Source organism: Plectropomus leopardus, chromosome 15 (genome assembly GCF_026936395.1).
Source record: "Plectropomus leopardus strain MGB_pleo_1.0 chromosome 15, ASM2693639v1, whole genome shotgun sequence".
In the NCBI taxonomy this organism is placed as follows: Eukaryota; Metazoa; Chordata; class Actinopteri; order Perciformes; family Serranidae; genus Plectropomus; species Plectropomus leopardus.
The window spans coordinates 10,220,492-10,242,637 of record NC_142190.1 but is presented as its reverse complement, the minus strand read 5'-3'; the positions used below and the strand labels follow the sequence as shown (position 1 = coordinate 10,242,637).

Genomic DNA, 22,146 nt, shown 5'->3' with positions numbered 1-22,146 from the left:
GTCATCATTGCTTTCTAACCTTTTAAGCCATAATACTTGATTAGTGACCATAGTTTCTTCAATGAGCACTTATCCTTCTGGAGCAAAAGTGTCTTGTGTTTTACTTGAACTGATACACTGGGCTCCTTTTCCTTCTCTTTCTCCCTCCATCTGAAAACGCTCATGTCTGTTTACTGCTTTACACTCACTGCATTACGCTATGTCCGATGCCTCTCCGGAGCATTCCTACTCCCTTGTCTCCTTGTTTTCCCAGATTCTGGCAGCAACCTTGGCTGCGCTTGGTAGTGGTGAATTCTGTGCTGGTGCTGTGATCCTGCCTTTGGTCGCGCTCGTGCTGTGGCTGCACTAATACTGTACCCCGGCACGCCCTGACTGTGGCCTCGGTTTTGCCACTGCTGTGGTCCTGCCTGAAGCTACGCTTGTGTTGTGGGTCCTGGTTGTGCTGATGCCATAATCGTGCTTGGCGCAACCCTCTACTGCCTTTATTATGAGCAACACCTCCACTATCAATATACACATGGGACTCTTATCAATATTATCATAGAGTGCATTTAGTAATTTCACACCTATTGTTAATGTAATATGACATTCATCTGTTTCCATTATTGCTGTGCATCTCTCCCCCTCTCTCTTTCCCTCTCTCTTTCTCTTTCCTTTTTGTCATGATTGTATTTTAACTGTTATTTATGACATCTATTGCTCTTCTGTCTGTCCTGGAAGAGTGTTCCTTCATCATCCTCTGCAGCTCTTCCTGAGGTTTCTTCCTCCCTGACTTGACTTGTATCATAACAATGTCAGTAGTATGTGCCAATGAACTGTGGTAAACCTCCCCCCATCAAACCCACAAAACATGTTTTAGCTTATTGTTTAACTGTAATACGAGATGATTTGTTATCAGCTTGATGCTATTGTCTCAAACAGATGAGTTCATATTACGTCACCCACTGGCTGGAATGTTTATTGCTCTGGTGCGATGCAGTGCATTCTGGTAATTTTAGATTTCTACCCTAAGCCAGAGCAAATGTGGAAGTACTTTTTCTTGGTTTTCTCTGGGCATGTCGCACCAAATTCAAAAGTATTTGTGTCTTTCTACTGCATAGACAGCCCAGTTTTATTAAAAGACCATTGCCCTCATTTACCAATCTAACGTGAAAACCTGCACAATTCCAAGATATCATCCTATGACAGGGCTTGCAAGTGAAACACTCTTATCTTGCCAATCGAAGTGTACGAATGACCAGCTGATAAATATAGCCACTGGATACAATTGTCATTTACATATCCAATGTATAAGTAATATATATTATTTCTTTTCGTGCTTAGACGTGCTTTGGCTTGCCAGTGTTTAAAATAAAAGTTTCGGATGAATCAGAGCCTAGCAGCAGTGGTCTTCAGCCTTCAGTCAGCCAGCAGTCAGTCCCACAGAGCTGAGACACTGCCAGCTGTGAGAGAGAGCGAGCAACCGACGTAGTCTGCTACAAAATATAATATTTTGTCACATTAACTATATATTTCTGCATATATATTTGGCTGCAAATTCTTAGATGCCAGTCAGACTATGATGGGAGATTTGATTGTAAAGCCTCAGCTCACGTCCACATTGATAAATGCAGGGCTTTGCGTGGAAATGACAGTATGCCCAATTTGCAGTCGTATGTTTGTGTCAGAAATGAGGGCCCATATTCCCAGCAGCGAAATACTTTAAATGATTAGTTCACCTAAACCAAAGAAAACCTATTTTCTTACTTTTAATAGGAGATAAGACCACAACTATTAGCATGGTTAGATACCACTTTGTTTCATAATTTGGGTGAATGGCACCATTACTTTATAGGCTCTCCATTTAGACTTTGATAATAACTGTGACCCTCTGACTAGCATGATTTTATTCATGTACTGAGTGTTCTATAATGTCAGACCGCTGACCCACCTAATGTAAATACCACCTGAATCTCAGAAAAGCTGACAACTGCTCGCTGCAAGATCTTTCTCTCATTATCTCTTCAGACTGCATCTCTCTCCCACCTCTTCAAAGCCCTTTTTCTTACTTGACTGTGATCTGAACTTCCCACTACCTCCTCAGAAAAGACCGCTCAATCAATGCATGGAGCCTCTTTTTCTGCATTGTCTTGTCTTGGATTTCTTTAATGCTTAACTTCTACTGAGAGTATATTCGCAAGAACACCAGTCTCATTATTTAAACCTGCTTGTATCTTTTATATCAGATGATCTAAATTCATACTGCCAGTATCGTTTTATCAAGTGACATTTGCATCAAACCGTGTTAAATGAGGCATGTTTGAGATGGCTCTTACCTTCGCAGAGGAAAAACTTGGACTCTCCTACGCTGATCTCTCCTTGTGTTGGAGTGATTTGCACCTGGATGGCGGCTGGGTAAAGAAAAAGAAGATAGAACAAAATATACATTAGTCTGTGGTTGCAGCAAGAGCCATGGTGACACAGGGGCAAAGCACAATAAGGCAAGGCTCAAAATCAAATTGCTTTGCCTGCTCAAAAGAACAAGCACTTTTCAGGCATACCCTCTATGAATGAAACTCTGAGATGAAATTTCTATGCTCACTAGAGTGCAACATCTCCATGCACAGAATGGGTTGTGAGTCTAGATTTTCTACAAGGGCACAGCTGAAGTGTCTCGTTGTTAGCAGGCTCGCTTGTTACGGATGTGTTGTAGATAGGAGGCATTGTTAGCTGTGTGAGCTGTTTTACATTTTTCATGTATTTAGCATGCTGACATCAAGATTTTAATTGAAATAGAGAAGAATTTGTTGTTTGCAAACACAAACTACAGCAGAGCAGCTTTTTTCCCAATAATCACCCACACTTTCTTTTAATGTCAGTCTTTCAACTTTCTGTTATTGTTTCTGTCTAAAATTGTCCATAGTGATCAGTCCTTGTTGTCTGTCCTTATGGCTCTCATTCAATGTGCCTTTGTCAGACAAGCTGGTGATGTTTAACCCATGGCTGTCTTGGACTTGGGGAACTGTATCAAATACAGCTTATGATAGTAACACAACAATTATGCATCTTTTTCTGTTCCTTTATAATTTTCATCTGGACTAATCGACTCAGCTGCAACCTGAAGAGCAAAAAATTAAGCAAACACAAAGTGTCAAAAACTGCAGTTCCTTGAGTGGCCACTTGAGGCTGGCTCCAAGAGCGAGTCTCTTTCCAGAGATCTCTATGAATATGCCCAACTTTACATGTTTGTCTCATTAGCTAATTTCCCTGTTTATCACAACGGTACAGGGGGTGAATTTTATAAAACTAACCAGATTAAATTGCTATTAAGGATTAAAGTTACGCATAATTAAGGTTGTGGCCTCCTTGAGTAACAAGTGGGTTCCATTTGTTGTCATGTAATCATGACATGACCCCAGACTAACATAGTAAATGTGTAGCTGTTGCTAATTCACTGTTTTCTCAGTTCATAAAAGGTTAAGGTAAGATTTTGGTCACTTAAAACAGTCCTGTTCAGCATTTGGTTGTACTAAAAGAACCTTTAAGGAGTCGGATGTTTATATATGTATATTTTGTTTGTGTGGTTTTAAGCTTGGTTTTTTTGCTCGCAAAAATTTAACATTTTCATTAGCATGATCACAGTTAATTACTGCTGTAAATGCACAATACTAACCAAGCTAGCAACTAGGGATGAGCAATATGGAGAAAATCAAATATCACATTCTTTTTGACCAGATATCTCGATATTGATATTGGGATGATATTGATGCTGTGCATTGTCATTGGTTCCTTTAAAAACAAATATTTACACAATGTGATTGGTGATAAATAATGATCAGCAATATGGTTATAAAGACTTGGCTAAAGGCAAATATAAGAGCATCTGTAACAGTCTGGTAAGTTCAGAAAATGACATCACTTTACTGAAACGGAGCCTTTGATATCAAGAAAAGAATAGTGTGATATAAAATCAGAAATCTAAGACGATATCTAGTATCACTTTGATGTTGATATAATATTGATATATTACCCAGCCCTACTAGCAGCTAGCATTAGGGTTAGCTCCACCCTCTCGTCCAAATATGGTCACTTCTGTCTCCAAAAATCCAAAATGTTGATACCCAAAATTGACAAACTCAAGGCTTCAAACAGTAGTCCTCAAACTAAGGCTGGCTTTTTGGTAATTTTGTTAGTGTTTCTGGTGTTCTTTTTTAACCCTAACACCAAAGTTTGGGTGCACCTTACATTATATCCTGAACAACTTCATTCAGCTGCCTTCTGTAGTGCCAGAGATGACGAAACTCAATGGTCTTGCTATCCACAAGTGAGAAGTTCTACTTCATGCTACAAACATTTCCAAGGTGTGAATTGTTAATGAGTCTTGTTCCTGTGACAATCAACGATCTGACACCTGACAGAGTCAGAGGAAGTCAATGCATGAAGTAGGCACCTCATAACAGCATTAACCTGGAAAGGTAGAAGGCGCATCGCAGATGGATGGAAACTGTGTGGCAAATGATCTGTTGATAATAATTAAGTTGAAGAGATTAAAAAAGAAATGTCTCTTGAATGTATGCATTTGTAATTACTTTGCCGTAAGATGAACTTCAGTCCTCAGAGACAATCTTCCATATATTAGTAACTCTATCTAAAGATTTTTTTTCAATGAGTGTATATGCATGCCACCTGACTGAGTCATTGCAGGGTGCTCTCGTACTCGTTTACCCCATCCCTGCTTCTGCTGGCAGATGATTTAGAAGGCATAATGCTGTAAATCAAAGAATATCCTCTTCCTTAGACTCTAATGCACTTCATCTCTCAGCATCAGCTAAAGCTACAGCGACACAGATGAGATTTAGAGAGAGCGCAGAGAAACACCTGGTGTTTGTTCCTCCCTGCGTGCTAACAAATTCAAATTTAAACTCTTGCATATTCAGTGAAAAGTGTAAGAATGTGCAATAATTTTCAAAGGCTTAATCAGGAAATCATCACTTGCACGTGTGCACCAGAATGACAGGACATGTGATGATTTTTTTAAAAGGTGGCACGCTTTAATTTAAGACTCTTCAGCGATGTGTGGCATAGGAGTGGAGCACAGACTGTGAAGCAAAAACACCAGTGAATCGTGATCCGGAGCTTGACAGAGAAATCCCGCTGAGCCTCCAGCGTGTCGCCACTTCACACAAATGAGTGAGTCAGTCTCAGCCCAATTCTCACCAGGAGATTCATGGGAATGGTTTGCAAGGACTCACCATTCAAACACAGGTAGCCAACTATCATCACAGCACAATGAGACATCGGTGTTTCATAATGCGACACTTTCATAGCTATAGAAACACTGAGAAAAGCTAGTCACAGCGGTGGCCTTTGAGGTAATTTTTTTTCCCCTTGCACACTCCAGAATGTGAATATCCATAATCATTATGCTGTGAAGCATGACCTGGTGTGTATATAGAATATAAAACTGCATAAATGTACACAATGAGCTTTTGTGTTTCGAAGAATTTAGAGTGGGAGCTTCAAAGGAACATATTTCAGTGTATGCGAGGATGATTTGGTTTTTTTTTTATTGTGTATATGCTTTTTAATTCCAGTACGTAGGCATGTAAGCATCACAGCATTTAAAAGCAAGTGATCTGGGAGGTTTTGTGATGGTATAAAGGCGCCATGCCACCTTTGCTACAATGAGAAGACACAATCACGACAGGTTATGTGCCAGCAAAACATGAGCATAAGTTAAGCATTTGAAAAGTTGACTAGCGCTGTGATTTACCTGGTCAAGGACACACTCAAATATCGATTTCATTCAACTATTCAAGGTGAGAATAATACCTCCCTCATGGCTCAGTCAAAAAGTCATACAAATATTGATTTGCAGCAAAATACTGCCTCTGCCATATAAATGACCTGGCCTTTGTTCTAGGCTGTGCAGGCTCCAGAGGCATGGAAAACCACTGCCCACAGTGTGTTTGCTTTTACAGGCTGGAGGTAGATACAAAGAAAACAACATATCCATTTCCTTCGCCTCATCTAGTAAGATCACAGATACCATGCTGCAGACTCTAGCCATGCCTCCTAAGACTAGGACAACTGGCCAAAAATCAACTGATCATATCTGCAACACTAAAGACAACAAAAAGGAGTTCGAGCGGTGTGGGAAAGATAGCTATTCCCAGAGCCATTTTCTCAGTGTATGTCTCTAAATGGCCACTTGTGCAGTGTCTCCAGGATGAAGTAGCTGTTGAGTCTCATGCGTCAGGCAAAAGTGTGTCTCTGCTGAGAGCATATTGTGAGTAGTGAAATCAAGGTGTAAAAACAAGAGAAGATGCCAGGTTTAATTACTGAACAAATCTAAAACATTGCTTCAGAATTTATCCAAATGAGGATTTTTGTCTTCAGGTAAGCCTTGGATGATGTTGTCTTTCTGTTTATTGCATCTCCATTTGATTGATGTCCTTATTTTAAACATATAAATTCCACAAAAACTGTATTTAAAACAAGGAATAACAAAAGAAATAGAAAAAGAAGACAATAAATGCCATCCACAATGGCTTTAATTTTACTCCTGCTCCAGCCCCCCCCCCTCACACAAAAAAAGGAATGACACTGCAAGGTACTTCTACTGAGGTACAAGGCAACATCGTGTTCACAGTGATCTGGCCGACACCCCGCTGAGAAGACATAAAAACAGAAATCTCCTCGCGGCAGTATGTGGAGTTCTATTTCATTCTTCCTGACTGCCAGAGACAGCGCCTATGAAGCGCTTTTATGAAGTGACATGTTGTTGTCATCTGTAGATAAATATAGAAATTAATTAGAGCTATCTATAACAAAAACTTTGAATTTGTTCTGTAAAAGGAAGGTTCGAAAAAAAGCTCATTTAATCCAAGCCGACAGATCTGAGACTGATTTAATAATGTTTTTGGAAACAATGGTTGCATTAAGGAGCTGCATCTATTAAAACATTTGTATTGCTAACCCCTAACTCTAACCCATCAACAACCCTAGCCCTAACCCAGTGGTTACATCGATGCTCTAAAAGTGTTTGTGTTTGTTGTAAATATGCTAAAATATGCAAAAAAAAATACCAGTGTTATCCATAAAAGTTTTCATCAAAGCGCTGAAATTAAGAGAGACATGACCTAAATTACATGAATTAAAAGGTAAACTTTGAAGCCTGGAAGCAGAGGAGATTTGGGTGAAGGGGTGTAGATTAACAGAGGGGATAGAAAGAAGTGCCTGGCACAGTGAGGAGAGAGCTTGGATAGAGGATGAAGCTATCTGTGCCCCGATGTGTTCACTCATGACACCAATCTAATATCTAGCCACTAAGCCTGTCCCTCACTTCAGTCCTCTCTAAGGACTCCAAAAGACTTTAAAAAACAACGATAGAGGGATAGATTTTTGGAGGGATTATGAAATATGACCCGCTGGAACCATTCACCAAACTCACATCACTGTAATAGCAGACCACCAGTATAATACTAGCCCTTACTGAAAAAGCACTTTGGGATCCTGCCATTCATTATGCTGGGAAGTTAGTATAAGTGAGATTAGTAGTTACAGGCATTACTAGTGTGACTGGCCCTGTCAGGAAAGTGTAACTAGCCTTAAGAGAATCTGTCTGTGTCTGTACTTCAGTGACTGATTTTAATATATTCACTTTACTCATTGAAGTAAAAACACTTGTGTGATCAAAGTATGTTGCCTGCAGCAGCAACATTAGATTAAAAGGCATTATTTAGCCCAGATTGTTAGAACATTTTACTAAAATATTTTCCGTACAGCAATGTGGATGAGGTGGGTAAAACTGCGAGAGTAGAGAAACATCTGGCATATGCACAAGAAAAGAAAGTGCGAACCCAGCTCCCACAGACTTAGTAAGGGGGCTTAAAGAGGAACTTCACCTAAAAAGATATTTTTCTTCTAACCTGCAGTGCTATTTATCAGTCTAGATTGATCTGGAGAGAGTTGGCAAGTGTTGGAGATATTGGCTGTAGAGATGTCTGTCTTCTCCCAAATATAATGGAACTAGATGGTACTTGGCCTGTGGTGCTTGAAGCGCAAAAAAAAAGAAAAAAAAAAAAAGAAAAACATTTGAAAAACTTAACAGCAGTGTAACATTACACAAATCATAACCAGGTTACTCAAGATAATCCACAGACCTTGTTGTAAACAGTTTTATGTAGAAACTATTTTCTTTCTACCTCACTACACCCTCCAACCATATCACCGCACCAAGGGAAACATACATCTACTGCTAGCTCACCTCAACATTAAATCTCTGCCACGTCCATTATTTATTTATTTGTATTCTTTATTTTTACAGGGACAGGGCATATATAAATGTAATTGCCCCAACTTGCTAGCAGCTAATTTGCATCTGTGGTCCCTGGGCAGGTAAAAAAAAAAACAAACAACAAAAAACAAACACAAAAACACAGAAAAGCAAATAGCCTACACTACTTAAAAGAGGACAACACATAAAAAGCCATCTATATAAACATTTCACATCATTTCACAACATGATACAGAAAAGTTTAGCCGAAATTTGATGTTTACATCTTTCACTGTCACCATCACGAGCCTCTCGTCAATGAGTAGATGCACACTTCCTTCTGCACAGTAATCAGATTGGTCAGTGTTGTGAATGAAACTGCTCACATCAAGGTCTGTGGATTAACTTGGGGAACCAGGTCATGATTTGTGGAGAGACATTGCAGTTGAGATTTTTCTAATGTGTGTTTTTGGTGCGTTGAGCACAACAAGCTGAATACCATCTAGTTCCATTGTATTGGAAAGAAGGCAGATATCTCCATAGCCAATAGCTTCATCACAGCAAAACAATCTAACAATCGAACTATTCGTTTATGTTGGCAGTGTACTAACGATCAAGACATGATACTGTGTTAAAGCCAGGCTCTGATAGTATACCGCAGAAAGTTACTCAAGTACAAACACCAAGAAACAGCAATGTACACTGTCCTTCACACACAGTCATGCTAACTAGCTAACTTGGACACAACCGATCAATACAGCCTCACTGTAGAAATCCAAGGAAAATTGGGGTTATCTGGTTCACAGATTGTACTTAAACTCATTCACTGAGAATATATCTGTCTGCACAGCAGCTGTGACTCTGACAAATGTTTGTAGAAATAAAAACTCAGATGTGTCTCTCTCTCCCTGTAGACTTTCAGTGCCATGTCCCTTGCATTTCTAGCTTTTGAGGGGAGCACAACTGTAGAACAGGAGATGACAGTTTCCACCATCAAACCTTAGTGTAACCCTGTTCTTTTTCTTTTTGGAAAAAAAACAGACAGTTTGCTTCCTGAAACCATCAACAGAGGCAATTAGAGGCCACAGCAACCCAAGACACCAGAAGTTATTTCACTGCCTCCACATGGAAGATGGTATCCCACAATTTTTACCAGCAGTTCCTCCTTACCATTACTGTGTGCTCACTAGAACATCCTTAAAAACTCTCTTCACTAAAAACTACATATATGACTCATTTGCAACAGTGAATAAACTCCTCCACAACAAATACATGCCACACAAAATTATGCTTTTTCATCGTGGTAGGATAATAGCCAGGATTTTAGAAATGCTAGGGTCATAGGTCCAAATCCCCTCTGGTGGCAAACTTCCACCTCCACACAACACAACAACAGAGCCTTATGATAATAAAATACCACACACTTTTTAATTATTATGAGATAAAAAAACAAAAAAACAATGCAACTGTAACCAGTTCATTTATCTTTCCCTCTGTTCTTTGCCTATTAAAAGTCTATCCTCACATTTCATAAGCATTTAGGGCAATACGAACCAAATTAAATTTCACTGGTATTATCCTTTAATAAACACACTGAGGTAGGGTCTTTTATATGAGCTCAAGGAAACAGAAAGCAATTATTAACTCCCCCTTACCCACATATACATCCATACATAGAGACAAAAACACACACCCGCCCTATGTTTGCATTGTTAATAACTTGCCAGCAGATTGATTATTCAAGTTATTAATTTGACAAAGTTAGGACAGAAGTTAGATGGAAGAGCACATTCAAAGTTACTCACTGTAAGCTCAGGAGCGATATTAGCAACGGTGTATTAATTTACTGATAATCCCTCAACACTTTGAAGCAAATATGCCTGTGAGGTTTTAATAACAATGACCAAAAGCACTGAGTGAGGATGCGAGTGCTGGGCTTTTTCATGTGAGAGAATTATGGACTTTACAGAAACAGGCTTTTAGCATCTTAAATGCAGGGTTCTTTAATTCCAAATATTTACACAGAAAACTTGTCCATCTTTACTTCTTTTGAAGGAGTTTTTAAAGTGAACAATGAAGAAGTAGTCACTTCTGTTGGGGGGAAACCTGGAGTTTGAGGCAGCTTCTTTCCTGTCTTGGATCAGGAGGTTTGCATGCCTAATTGGAGGCTGGCAGCCGGTGGTGACTGGCTCCATTACAAGGAGGCTACAACAGTCAGCTGTTGGTGCTTAACATGCAAGTCATGTCGGAGCAAGCACACACTATGCAAGGGCAGACAGTACTGTGTAGGGCCACACTGGGATGCATATACGCTGGCATATAAGCTTAGAAAGCAACCGTGGATGGAGTATGCAGCAAGAAGACATGCAGATGTACCATTTTGTATGTGGGCCTCACTTTTCACTGCTGTGTACAACATTGAGTGCTATTAATTGTAAATCCATGTGGTCTGAAAAAAATGCCAAGATGTTAACAATGAGGACGCAAGCAATATCCAAACACACATCGACCACCTAATGTCTCCCACTCAGAGCTCTCCAACGGCAAATACATTTTCCCAGAGAAATCTTATTTCTCCATCTCTTACAAAATGAGGTTCCCCCTCAACTCCCCTCAGGGCAGGAAGGAGGAGTTAATGAACTCTTGAGATATAATGAGACAATTTTGATCTTAAATTGATGCTATTCTGTTTCATAAGAATATTTTGGAGCATTTCTTGCAATTACTTGACAATTAAAAGTGAAGTTGTGGGAAAAATTTGGAATGTGAAAAAGCCCCTAGACTCCATTAAAAAAAACTTCATGTGTGTGGTTATGTGGTATGCCCTATTAAACTGAGTCACGAGGATATCTGCAGCTATCTTCAAAATGTAATCTATGCCAGAAATTTTCCAGCACACTCCTCTTGACACACTAGCAAGAGATTATGTTTGCAACCCTTTATCAAATAACTGTAAGTGCTGCACAAACATTTGGTTGTCTTTAAGATCTGTAAACTCACAATCTCATGCACACACAGACACTTTTGGCATAACTAAATGACATCATTTGAGATTGTTCAAAAAAATCTTGTTTTGATCAGAGAGGGATTAAGATGAGCTGGTATAAGGTTGTTTCTCAAGCTGAATTTGAGCAGTAAGAGAGCTCCATCCCTGAGACCAGGTGAAGTAAGCTGTGTGAGATCTATACTTGGAGTCTAACAGGATTTTCTATCGCAAGTATTCACCTCACATGCCCTGTAATGAGGAGGCACTGACACACAGCTTGGAGTTAAGGTGGGACATAGCTGAATCTCTGACTGAATCTCTTGACTCCTCATTCCTCAAACATCAAAGACCTAAAATACTATGTGATACAACTCCTGATTATTCTCATCTGATTTATTCTAATCTTTGAGTCTGAGGTCTTTCTGGGAGTCGTAACTCTCTTCCATTTACCTAAAAAAGCATTTATGCAAATTCCTTCACCATTTAAATGGCTTAAAAGCTCTCGCATTCAATTTAACATATTTTGTGCTACATGCAGGTACTGACAGACTGTCCTCTGAGCAGATGTCAGCCATAGATTGGGGGAAGCTGATGAGGATTATTTCTAATGTATTTTCAAAGTCATATCAGGGATTTAAATTAGTAACCCTTCAATCTTCGAAACTTCTTACCTCTACGGTACTGTTGCCCTTCAAAAAACACAGCATCATCTCATAGAAAACACTTCTAATACGTCAGTTTGCTTGACACATTGTCTATTGGCATCTTGGAATCTGAAGCTGAAATAGTTTAAAAAGAAGTAAAACAATGTGTCAGTTGCCTCCCAAGTGTCAGACATGACCTCACTTGAACATATCGAGCTCTTCTGTGAAGCCTTCTTCTACCATCTCAAAGCTGTGTCAATCTAGGCAAGCCCACTGTCCACTTGTGCTGCCTGATATCACATACAGTGCAATGTCTTAATGGACTTCACAGACCCACACCCACTCTCTTCCTCTAACCTCTCTCTAACCCTTGCAGACTTGAAGAGGCTTCTCCACAAACTTCAAAAGGATTTCTGGCAGGCATTTCCAAAACCTCCAGTACATCCTTCACAGTGCTGCATAAACACCAACACATCACTGCCATCATGTCTGCTCAATGCTGCCTCCTTATACACTCTGCAGCTTCCTTCTCAACCCTTTCCCTGACCTGCCGGTCAGTCCACAGAAACACTTCATGTTGCTCCTAGCTATTGGATAGCCCCAGGGTGTTATGGCCTGTCAATCTATATTATCTTTTTTGTGTCATTTTTCTTCTTTTTTTTAATACAACCTATATTAAACCTACATTAAAGTAATACAATCTACATGGAAGTCTCAGTTAGATGTTCCAGCTACAAAACCTGCCACTTGTCAAAGATTAGCCTTTCCACAATGTTGTGATAGCAACAATTAGTGCAAATTTATCTTATCTCTGCGCATTCTGTGCAACCTTGGGATTATGTCCAGTTATTGCAACATTAGCCTGAATTTGACCATTTAAACAGGTAAAATCTCATTTCACTGTAGAGCTGTGCAAAGAGTAATGATTAGCTCTCTCCTTGCCTGCCTCTCTTACTTTCTCTGTTTATGACACTACTGCTGCACGGGTGTGAGCTCTGTGCTTGTAACAGAGTTATACACACACACAGTGACAGGGCTAACTGTTAACGTTACACGGCTAACGCTAAAAATTAGCGAACAGTATGATTAAAGGAATAATTCACAATTTTTGATGTAGGGGTTCATGAGGTACTTATTTATAGTCAGTGTATTACACTCAGTAGATGGCGGTCAGTGTGCTCCCTGCTCCTACATAGGAATACAGAAGTTATATGGTTTAGAAAATGTACTGCCAAAGGAAAGGACTGTCTGACAGCGAGGTGAAGTGGAAAAAGCACTGTTAATATAGCGCTAACTTGGACAGATTTTGATTTTTTTAGGTAAGCCTTTTATAAAGTGGCTAAAATAAATTTTGATGTCAACACCCTCCACAGCAATGTTATTCTGAGCTTTGTGGTGCGAGTCGTATCTGTTTCTGCAAATACGGAGCATGCCAATCACCATCTATTGTATAAAATACACTGACTATAGATAAATATCTCATAGAGCCCCAGTTCAAAAATCCTGATTTATCCCTTTAACATACTTTTCAGGCTCATTGAAACATTTGGTGAGCCCTCATACCCCTTGATTGAGAGCGTTACCCTCCAGGAAAAGACGACTCCCATCAAGATTGCACCCTTTACTCTGAGCTGATGAGTTTACCCAAACCATAACAGGCCATAAAGGGGCCATCAAACCCTGTCAACATAGGGCTTGTAACATTATCTAAGTGTATGCAATAACTGCAGTAGTAACATTAATATTAGTACGACTCCATCAACAGTACAGAATTAACAGTAGTGGTATACTGCCATTTGTAATTCACACTCTTCTGCATAAAGAATTTTAAATTTGCAGGTGAATAGTGAATATGCATAATGGCTGTTAGCCTCCTAACAAAACTAACTTTGAGAATTACATTTCCAATTTGTGTTTCAAAGCCTGATAAATTAGCCTTTCAGAAGCACATCCCAAACTGTCTGCACCACTTATCATTAACCTGCTGTACTTCGAGAAACTGCACAAAGCACTAAGCAGCCGTTTCCATGTGCTGTGTGTGGGTGTCAGGCCTTAATCAAATTGACATAGACGTGTCAGCTACTAAGCTCCTTCTCTTCGCATCTTCCAGTCATTCACCACCACAGCTTTGTCAGGATTATGGTTGTTGCCATCATTCCCCAAACCCGCCACCACTCCAGTTGTCATCCAAGTGCGTTACAAGTGGAAAGGAGTGAATCTGGAAGAGCACAATCTTTGATGCAGAAATCAACAGTTTAAAGTGTCTTTTTTTTGCCCCCAGAAACTTACAATGTAAAAAGTTTGAGACTAATTACGATATGTTGTGACATCGGCTCCTTTGTACAGCCTCATGAAATGTGCTGTCTCACTCCATTGCCTCCAAATAAACAACTCCCTGACACATTTCCAGTAGCTGCTCCTCTTTTGTCATTATTAATATTCGTATATCAAACACAGGCCAAACAGTGAAATGTCCCTTTTTGTGCCGACTAATGTGAGCCTCCTCATTCTGACAGGACCTAATTACTAAACCTGGAGAGAATGCTACACAAAAGGCTAAAAGGCAGGAAAGGGCAGCAGAGGAGGAAAAAAAAACCGCTACAGCATGAAATCTGGCTGTGAATAAATTACATGTAAAACCAGTCAGAGTAAAGGGCGGAATGACTAAAGATAATAAAACACAAGGCACTGATCTAAAGCGCTGCCAGCAGCTCATAGAAGCAGTAGCTGATGAGCAAGACAGTGCTCAGAGAAATCCATGGCACTCGGCCCACATATTGTGTGTACAAAGTTGAAATTTTTTGTCTTGTTGTTGGGACAGAGGAGGTGATTAAGAGTAAAGAATAACAATAGTTTATCCTCTGATGAACATGAATGTACTCAGTAAAAATTCAGCATCAAATGTGATATCTCTCCTGTTTAAGTAATTACGCAGGGTGTTGTTTAAAAAATAGAACGGTGCCAATACCAGTACTCTTAAAAATGATACCAATATCAACAGAGTGTTTTGATACCCATATTAAGAATGAATTGGAGCGTAGTATAGCCATATTTTCGAACATTATCGTGGCTATTCAGCATGCTGAGGGTGAGCTCCGTGTTGAGGACAATTGTAAGAGTTTGCCTCGCTACACACACTCAGTGACAGGGCTAACTGTTAGCATCACACCTCAAACATTACCTAACGGTTATTAATGGATGTAATGACAGAGTTGAGCTGCTTTGATGTCAATGTGATTTTTTTGGGACCATTTAATGGCTAAATGTTAGATGTTGTCACTGCTGCTGTGTTAGCTCATGCTAACTGGGCAAATGTTAAACTGATAGAAGAGTGTGGCCCTGCAGACGACAGCAACATAAAGTTTGCTGATGTGGTGGGGAGTTGGGATAGTCCGGTATCAGACCGCTAGTGCAAAAAGGATCAAATTCAGGTATTGTTTGACTGGAGATGTTTCAATTCTACTTGGTACAGCGTAATTATGGTCAATGTCTTAAGGGTATTAAGTACTGATACCGAGCCCTAATAAGTGCGCCTTAACATTTTGGCATGTTGCCCGAGAAAAAAAAAGGTCCCAGGTTCAACAGTTTCATTAGGATTCATCCTTTAATGGAACAAAATGATAGTGAAAGGAGCATGTTGACCTGATGTTGGTGCTAGAGGAAAAGAGTGGGTCACCAAATTAGAAATCATTCTCTGTGAACCTTAAAAATGCATTCAAAATTCCATTATAATCCAGACCCTTTTTGCTGAGTGTCTTGATTTGGACTACAATATTGGATGGACAGTTGACATGGCATTGGCATTATGCAGCTGTGCAGCTAATGGTGCAAAAACAGTATTGGCAAGTTTAAATTTTATTATGACCTGCATGATATAATAGAGTGGTAGTCATTACTCTGTTGGGGACGTTTAAACAGTAATATGCAGACTCTGATACTGTTGGCTCTGCTCTCTTTCACAAACCCGACCCATTGCACTTCTCAGCTAAAGCAGATCATGGAAAGTATTTTGAAGTAATTTTAACCAGGTCTGACCTGAATATGCCTCAGCTCCTACCAATTAACTTCCTGCAGGGTCTGTCTGTCACAAGGTCAAATCCCCCGGTACATTATAATTAACAGCAATACAACTGAGGCCAAACTATAATTTGGAAAGAGAAAATGTAATATGTTTTAAATGAACAGAGGACAGAAATTACAACAGCTTTTCTCAACCAAAACAATAATCACAGCATAAGGCAAAGGTAACAACATACTTCCTTTCTTTAAGTGAAATGATTGCATGTGTGTTTTAATTGTGCATTCACTTGCTGATTGCTCTTATTTACCTCAAATTTGATACAATATATCCAAAGATATGCACATGTAGGAAGTCAGTTTGCATGAGTATGAGCCAGCCTGGCTATTCTGGTCTGTGCTGACTCCAACATTTGCTGAAATAGCTCTTCGGCTCAGCTATGCCACGGATAAAACCAAACTCTGCTGTGGTGACTGTTGGCAACTCACAATGTCTTCTTTCAAACTATAAAATAAGGGGAAAAAAATCCAATAAAGTGGAGTGCCTTTTTGTCCCTTCCACTTTCAGCACTTTCTTCTGTGCATCAGGTACAGCTAATGGCTTTTAAGATGTTTTACACATGATTGTATGCTTAATGCATTTGTCCCCAAGTTAAAGCAAGGTGTTGGCTCTCAATTCTGGAGCAGAGACTGAGACAAAATAGGGAATCCTGAGAAATGTTTGTACCAGCAACACTTATCATGACAGGCACTTTCTAAGGAGCATACTGGATAAAAACGACCCAGTCAGAGCCAAAGAACCATAAAGGTTCAGGGATAACAAAGTGGTGTTGATGTAAGCAACACGTACATCAATATTTTTATCATTCGTTTAATGCGTCCTTGGAAACTGTTTAAAAGGTTAAAGCAACATCAAAGTGTCCAAGGATAACAGCAGTGCAATTTTATTTTTTCTTTATGTTGGCGATTATGCCCGTGAAAAATTTTAACATCACTGTAATTCATATTTGTAACAGCCAGAGACTTCTACTCATCGTTTGACTGCAGCTTTATCTTGAATAATACACGTTCTAATAAAGTTCTATTTGAAATACTAAATGTATAAACCACTAGGGCCAGCACATGCTTGATCAGCTACTCTGTCTGAAAATCTACAGAAGAAGAGCAACTGGTGCACCATTGCTCTACTTCAGTACAGTGGTGTCTCTAAAGCCCTAACCAGATCTTGGAAGTTGTAGTCTGACAACATATATTAGTCTTATTTCTAGGAATATAGAAAAATATGATGCACAGAATTAGATTCATGCTTTTTTAAAATTTTTTTGTCATTTATAATTACTTATGCTTGGCCTAAGTAGATCAACAAATGCTTAGAACTCATTAAACAACAATTTAAAAGTGAATTCGGACGGAATTATTAAAAGAAATTCAGAATAGGTTCACAGTTACATTTAGAAATGTCCAACCTACTGTTGTTTCCACGTTCAGTATATTGGAGAGGTGCCCACTGGTGTTTTATGGAAATTCGTAGCATTAAACGTGACCAACATTAGAGGACAAAAGATTTTTTTTTTCTTTTGCCCAAAACTAATATTACTGGAGGACTTCAATTTTCTCCTAGAAAGGGTAGTGTTTGAGTTTGACATCCAAGAAGCCAACTCAAGGCTGTATGTAAAATTCACTTGACAGTTAAATGGAAACACATCTTGTGAGGCAGTCTCTAAGAGCCAGTCTCCATTTCCTATCCAAGTTTTGTTTTGGTTCTAGTATAAGTCCAGTATCTGTCATGTATTCTCTTTGCATGCTCAGAGGCCATTGGGAGTGAAATTGCCAGTCTGCAGCCTAATTAACTAATGAGGCCAAAAGGGCTAAACCGCTGCCCCCATCCTCTTTCTTTCTTTGACCCTGAGGTGGCCCTGCATCTCACCAAGCTGATAATCACTGCAGAGCTACAGAATACTCCCCAGCATACTAATGGTAAAGAAACTAATATCCCACGCACAGCAGCAGTCAGTTTAGATCATCTAAACTGTATTACGGTCTTGTTCCTTTTACAGAGATATTTTCACAAAAATATTTCTTCACTTCAGAGGAAACACAATCAGTGTGTGCAACTGAGGTTTCAACGTTTCTGATCACATTCTATTTAGCTTTCAATGAATCATGACCTCACTTCGCTTACTGTAGATCTGCTGTTTGCATCGGTGGAAGAACTTTGAGTAAATCCAAAATCAAAACAGAGCATAAGAAAATGAATTATGAGATAATAGTATGTGCACCCTTGGTTTTATCTACTATTCTGTAAGCTGTTGCAACTGCTTAGGGCTCCAAGGTTGTGCTCTTTATACAAGGTTATGTTTTGCCTTGGATACAAGGTGTATGGATGCCAGGCCTGTGATAAACACTACAAAGATAAATAACCAGGCTGGGCTTGTGATACAGTTCATTATCTTGGGGTTATCCACCTTTTATTTATCACTTTGTTGTAATGTTGGAATTTACAGAATCATCTCATATTCATTTGTTCATTAGCATTCATTGTTTAAGTCATACTCACAAACAGGGCCAGATTAACACTTCAAACCCCTCTTCATATCCCACGCCCCCCGAGAGTCTGGGGCTACAGGACAGTTGGCTGCTTTGCCCAGGTGATAATCCAGCCTGGCGCATATCCCAAAAACAGGTCAATATTATGGATCTAGCATTTGTTTTTATTACATTGTATTTTGATGTGAATTCCTCAAAGCTGCATGCATCGACTCCTTGACCGTGGGGGCAGACGAACCCCACAAAAGGAAACCAAACACTTGTAGTAAGGTTTCTGTCCACCTGACAAATGAAGGTCCAGCATACACTCTCCTTGAAGCCCTGCAAAAATGAAACAATGAGCTAAAAGGAGGCTAAAAGCTCCTCAAAGGAACTGCAGACCTGAAGGTGTCTCAGTGGGTTTACTATGACTAGCACTTTTTACATTGTAATTTAATCCTTTGTTATTTTAAAACACAGATTAGTGGAGCTGTAAGAGTTTAACATTCTATACAATGACCTTAGTGTTCTCCATATGTGCTCAGGAGATAAATGATGATCCAAAACAGATTCCATCTGAAACTCCTTCCTGGCTCACACAAAGCTTTCCTAGTACACTGTCTGAGGAGCTGCCGTTGTGTTATCCTTCATGGGCCAGCAGCCTCATCTGAATTGTTGACAGTGGCTAAATGACCCGGGAGGCATTTTTGGCAGTGAGTGGTTTAGATAAACTTGCTGAAATGGAGTCAGTCAGAGTTTCCCCTCCAGGCACCTCAGAGAGCCCCTTGGCTCCAGGGTCGATTGGTTATCACCATCTTCGCTTCCAAAATATCATTCTTATACGTGTCACACTTACACGTTTGCACAAGAAGTGGACAGATAATCAGACAAAAAAATTCAATTTCTTGCAGCAATCTAAGAATCAGATATGGGAGACATGATGTTATGAAGCCCAGTTGAGTGGATCAGTTACAACCACAATTTGGAGAATCCAAGATTTTCTAAGAGAGACTTTCATGCAAGAAAATCTGCACCTTTCAAAAGCTGATCCCATCAAACAGCTGAACCAAATGAAGCCTGGTAAACATAGGGGTAGTGACCTGAACAAAACAATGTCACTATGACAAAATTAATTCTGTCACTTCTGCTAGAGGAGGACAGCATATGCCACCGAACATGAGAGGTGGAAGAGGAGAAAATAAATCAGGTTGTGTTTGTCAGAGAGGGGGAGCCGGCCTGACCTCTCTTAGAGATTTTACCATTACCAGTCTAACACATTCATGAAGTGGATGGACTTCTGCTATTAGGGTCTGCCCTTCTGGGTCGATGATATCCTTTTTAATTTTCTATATTTGCTGCCTGATAATGGGCCATGCAGGGCAAGAGACATTTGTGCTGGATGATAATTGGGTCAGTATTAATGGTGGTGTATGGCTAAATGGGGAGAAACACACAGACAGAGGGTTAAAGAGGAGAAAACAAAATACGTAGCTGATTCATGAAGTCATGCATATGATTATGCATGATTTTCATTGCTAACAATTTAAATTTGGACATGGCCTACAAAAACCCCACAGAAGGTCACATGTCATATCAGACAACAGGCATATGCACACCCATACAGTAACCCCAATGTTTCCCCTTCATTGATTTATTTTATTTCATTTCATTGCAGAATTGCATGCAGTACATTCACTTGGCCCCGCCTTGCCACAGTCTCTCTCTCTCCGTATATGAGACCACAAATTATATAGAAACTAGCAAGGTAGCCACCCCACAGTCAGTCCACCTCATTCCCTTCCACTGTGGACAACTTCCCTGGGAAAAGAGTGGAAGATGGACCTTTAGTCCATGGCTGTAGCAACTCAAATTTGTCCAGCACAAACACCCAAGTGTTGCGTATTACAGCAGGCTGGTGGTCGGTGGCAGTTCTGGGCCTAACCTGCTTTATGGCAGCAGTATATGCATCTGCTTTTGTAGAACAGCCAATATTCTTAACATTTCGACTTTTTTTTGAGATGCTAGGAAAAATAACACTTCCTCCTTTATTGTATTTCTTGTCATGCCTGGCATTAATACTAAGACACTGAATTAATTCTCAAAATTTTGACTTTATTCTTGACATTGAGTTGGTATTTTTTAAATGCAAAATACAAAAAATGCCCAAAATCTACCCCTTATGCCTGGCCCTAACACTACCTTACACTTTACAACACAAAGAGAGTCTCTTTTACAGCACAAAGAAGAAGGTGCTGTAGTTCATTTGAAAACAGGTCATACTTCCCATTTCCTAATTAGAATGCAAGTATAAGCTATTTCAGCTTTTATCCCTCTCCTTAATCTTTAAAATAAACACGCCCAGAGCAAGACCCGACAGGAGGAGGAAAGCAAGTAGCAATGTTGTCTTTGCAACAAGAAGCCATGTGGTTCATAGGAAGTGATCTTAATTTAGAGAAACACCAGCAATAACAATACCCCTGGTGTGAGAAATAGTCTCAGCCATGTTCTCATTTGTTACGGGTAATTATACAGAGGTATTGCAATTAATCTGACAGTGATATATGGGTGTTTAAATATGCTAAACATAGCACTTTTAAAGCAAAGTGAGGGTGACTTGCATGTATGTGTATGGAGGAGTTTAACCTGTGGTGGAGGAGGGAGGATAAGATATGGCGTGTGTCCAAGGCACAGGCACCCTCAGCATATATAGCCCACTGAATCAAGCCGAGCCTGCAGTGAGGATTGGATATGGCAGGATCCATGAACAGAGGCTAACCTTAAATCCAATTGAATCTTTTGCAATCGCTTTACAGCCTCTGGCCAGTTCTGTGCTTATTCCTCGCACCATCCCTCACAGGACCAGAGACACTTCCTTCTCTCGCTAAGCACTTTCAGTATCATCCCCGCACAGACGTAAACGCATACCAAAGACACACTCATTCAAATACCAGTGGATGATATAATAAGGAGCCAGACTAGATATTAAGAAACAGAAACCACAACCGCAGGGATGTGGTTCTGGATTTATAATTGATGGGGCTTCCAAACTGGCTGCTTGAGATAGAATAAAACTCTTTTACATAATTGAGAATGGCTTGTTAATGCATTCCTCTTGAGCCTTTCCATTTGACCACGCACTGCTTGCTGCGATGCAAGCTTCAGCTGACAGCTCTTCCACAAACAAAAGGACGTTCCTCTTTAAGCGTTTACCCACACCACCTTGGGTATATCCAAGAGTCGGCTGTATAACTTTCTCGTAACCTTCCCTGAACCCTTTGCAGTCTATCAGCCGACAGAGCGATGATACCCATCCCCTGAAAGACGACTTGTTCTCGCCACTGAGACACTGTCTATCACTTACGAACAGCTGCAACTTGGATATCCTTCAGCTGCAACAGGGGGACCTTAATCCAGCTCTCAATTTGGGCTGAGCTCCCACAGCGCATTTGTAATCTCAATCAAAGACAACAGCCACAGACCACCTTGTGAGACAGTAGAGAGTGACTGCTGCTGCATACAGATTCAAGAACACGCTGAAACATAAATGAATTAAAAAAAAAAAAAAAATCTAATAGACTAACTTGTCTGGATTAATTTTATACTTTGCTCATTGCTCTGTAATTACAGAACACATTAATATTACAGATGCAATCAATATGATTTTAGGATACGACTTTATGGAGATGCACTCTGCACCAACAATCACAAGTAATCAG

The 22,146-nt window shown here is 39.9% G+C and overlaps 1 protein-coding gene across 11 annotated transcripts in view; it reads right to left on the bottom strand.

Moving 5' to 3' along the window:
* The window catches only part of ncam1a (neural cell adhesion molecule 1a), a 302,862-nt gene that overhangs the window by 102,441 nt on the left and 178,275 nt on the right, over window positions 1-22,146 (bottom strand). For all 11 annotated transcript variants that reach the window (XM_088088676.1, XM_088088677.1, XM_088088679.1 and 8 more), the window contains exon 2: window positions 2,316-2,390. In XM_088088676.1, coding sequence (XP_087944802.1) covers window positions 2,316-2,390 — 75 coding nt within the window. The remainder of the gene's footprint in view (window positions 1-2,315; window positions 2,391-22,146) is intronic.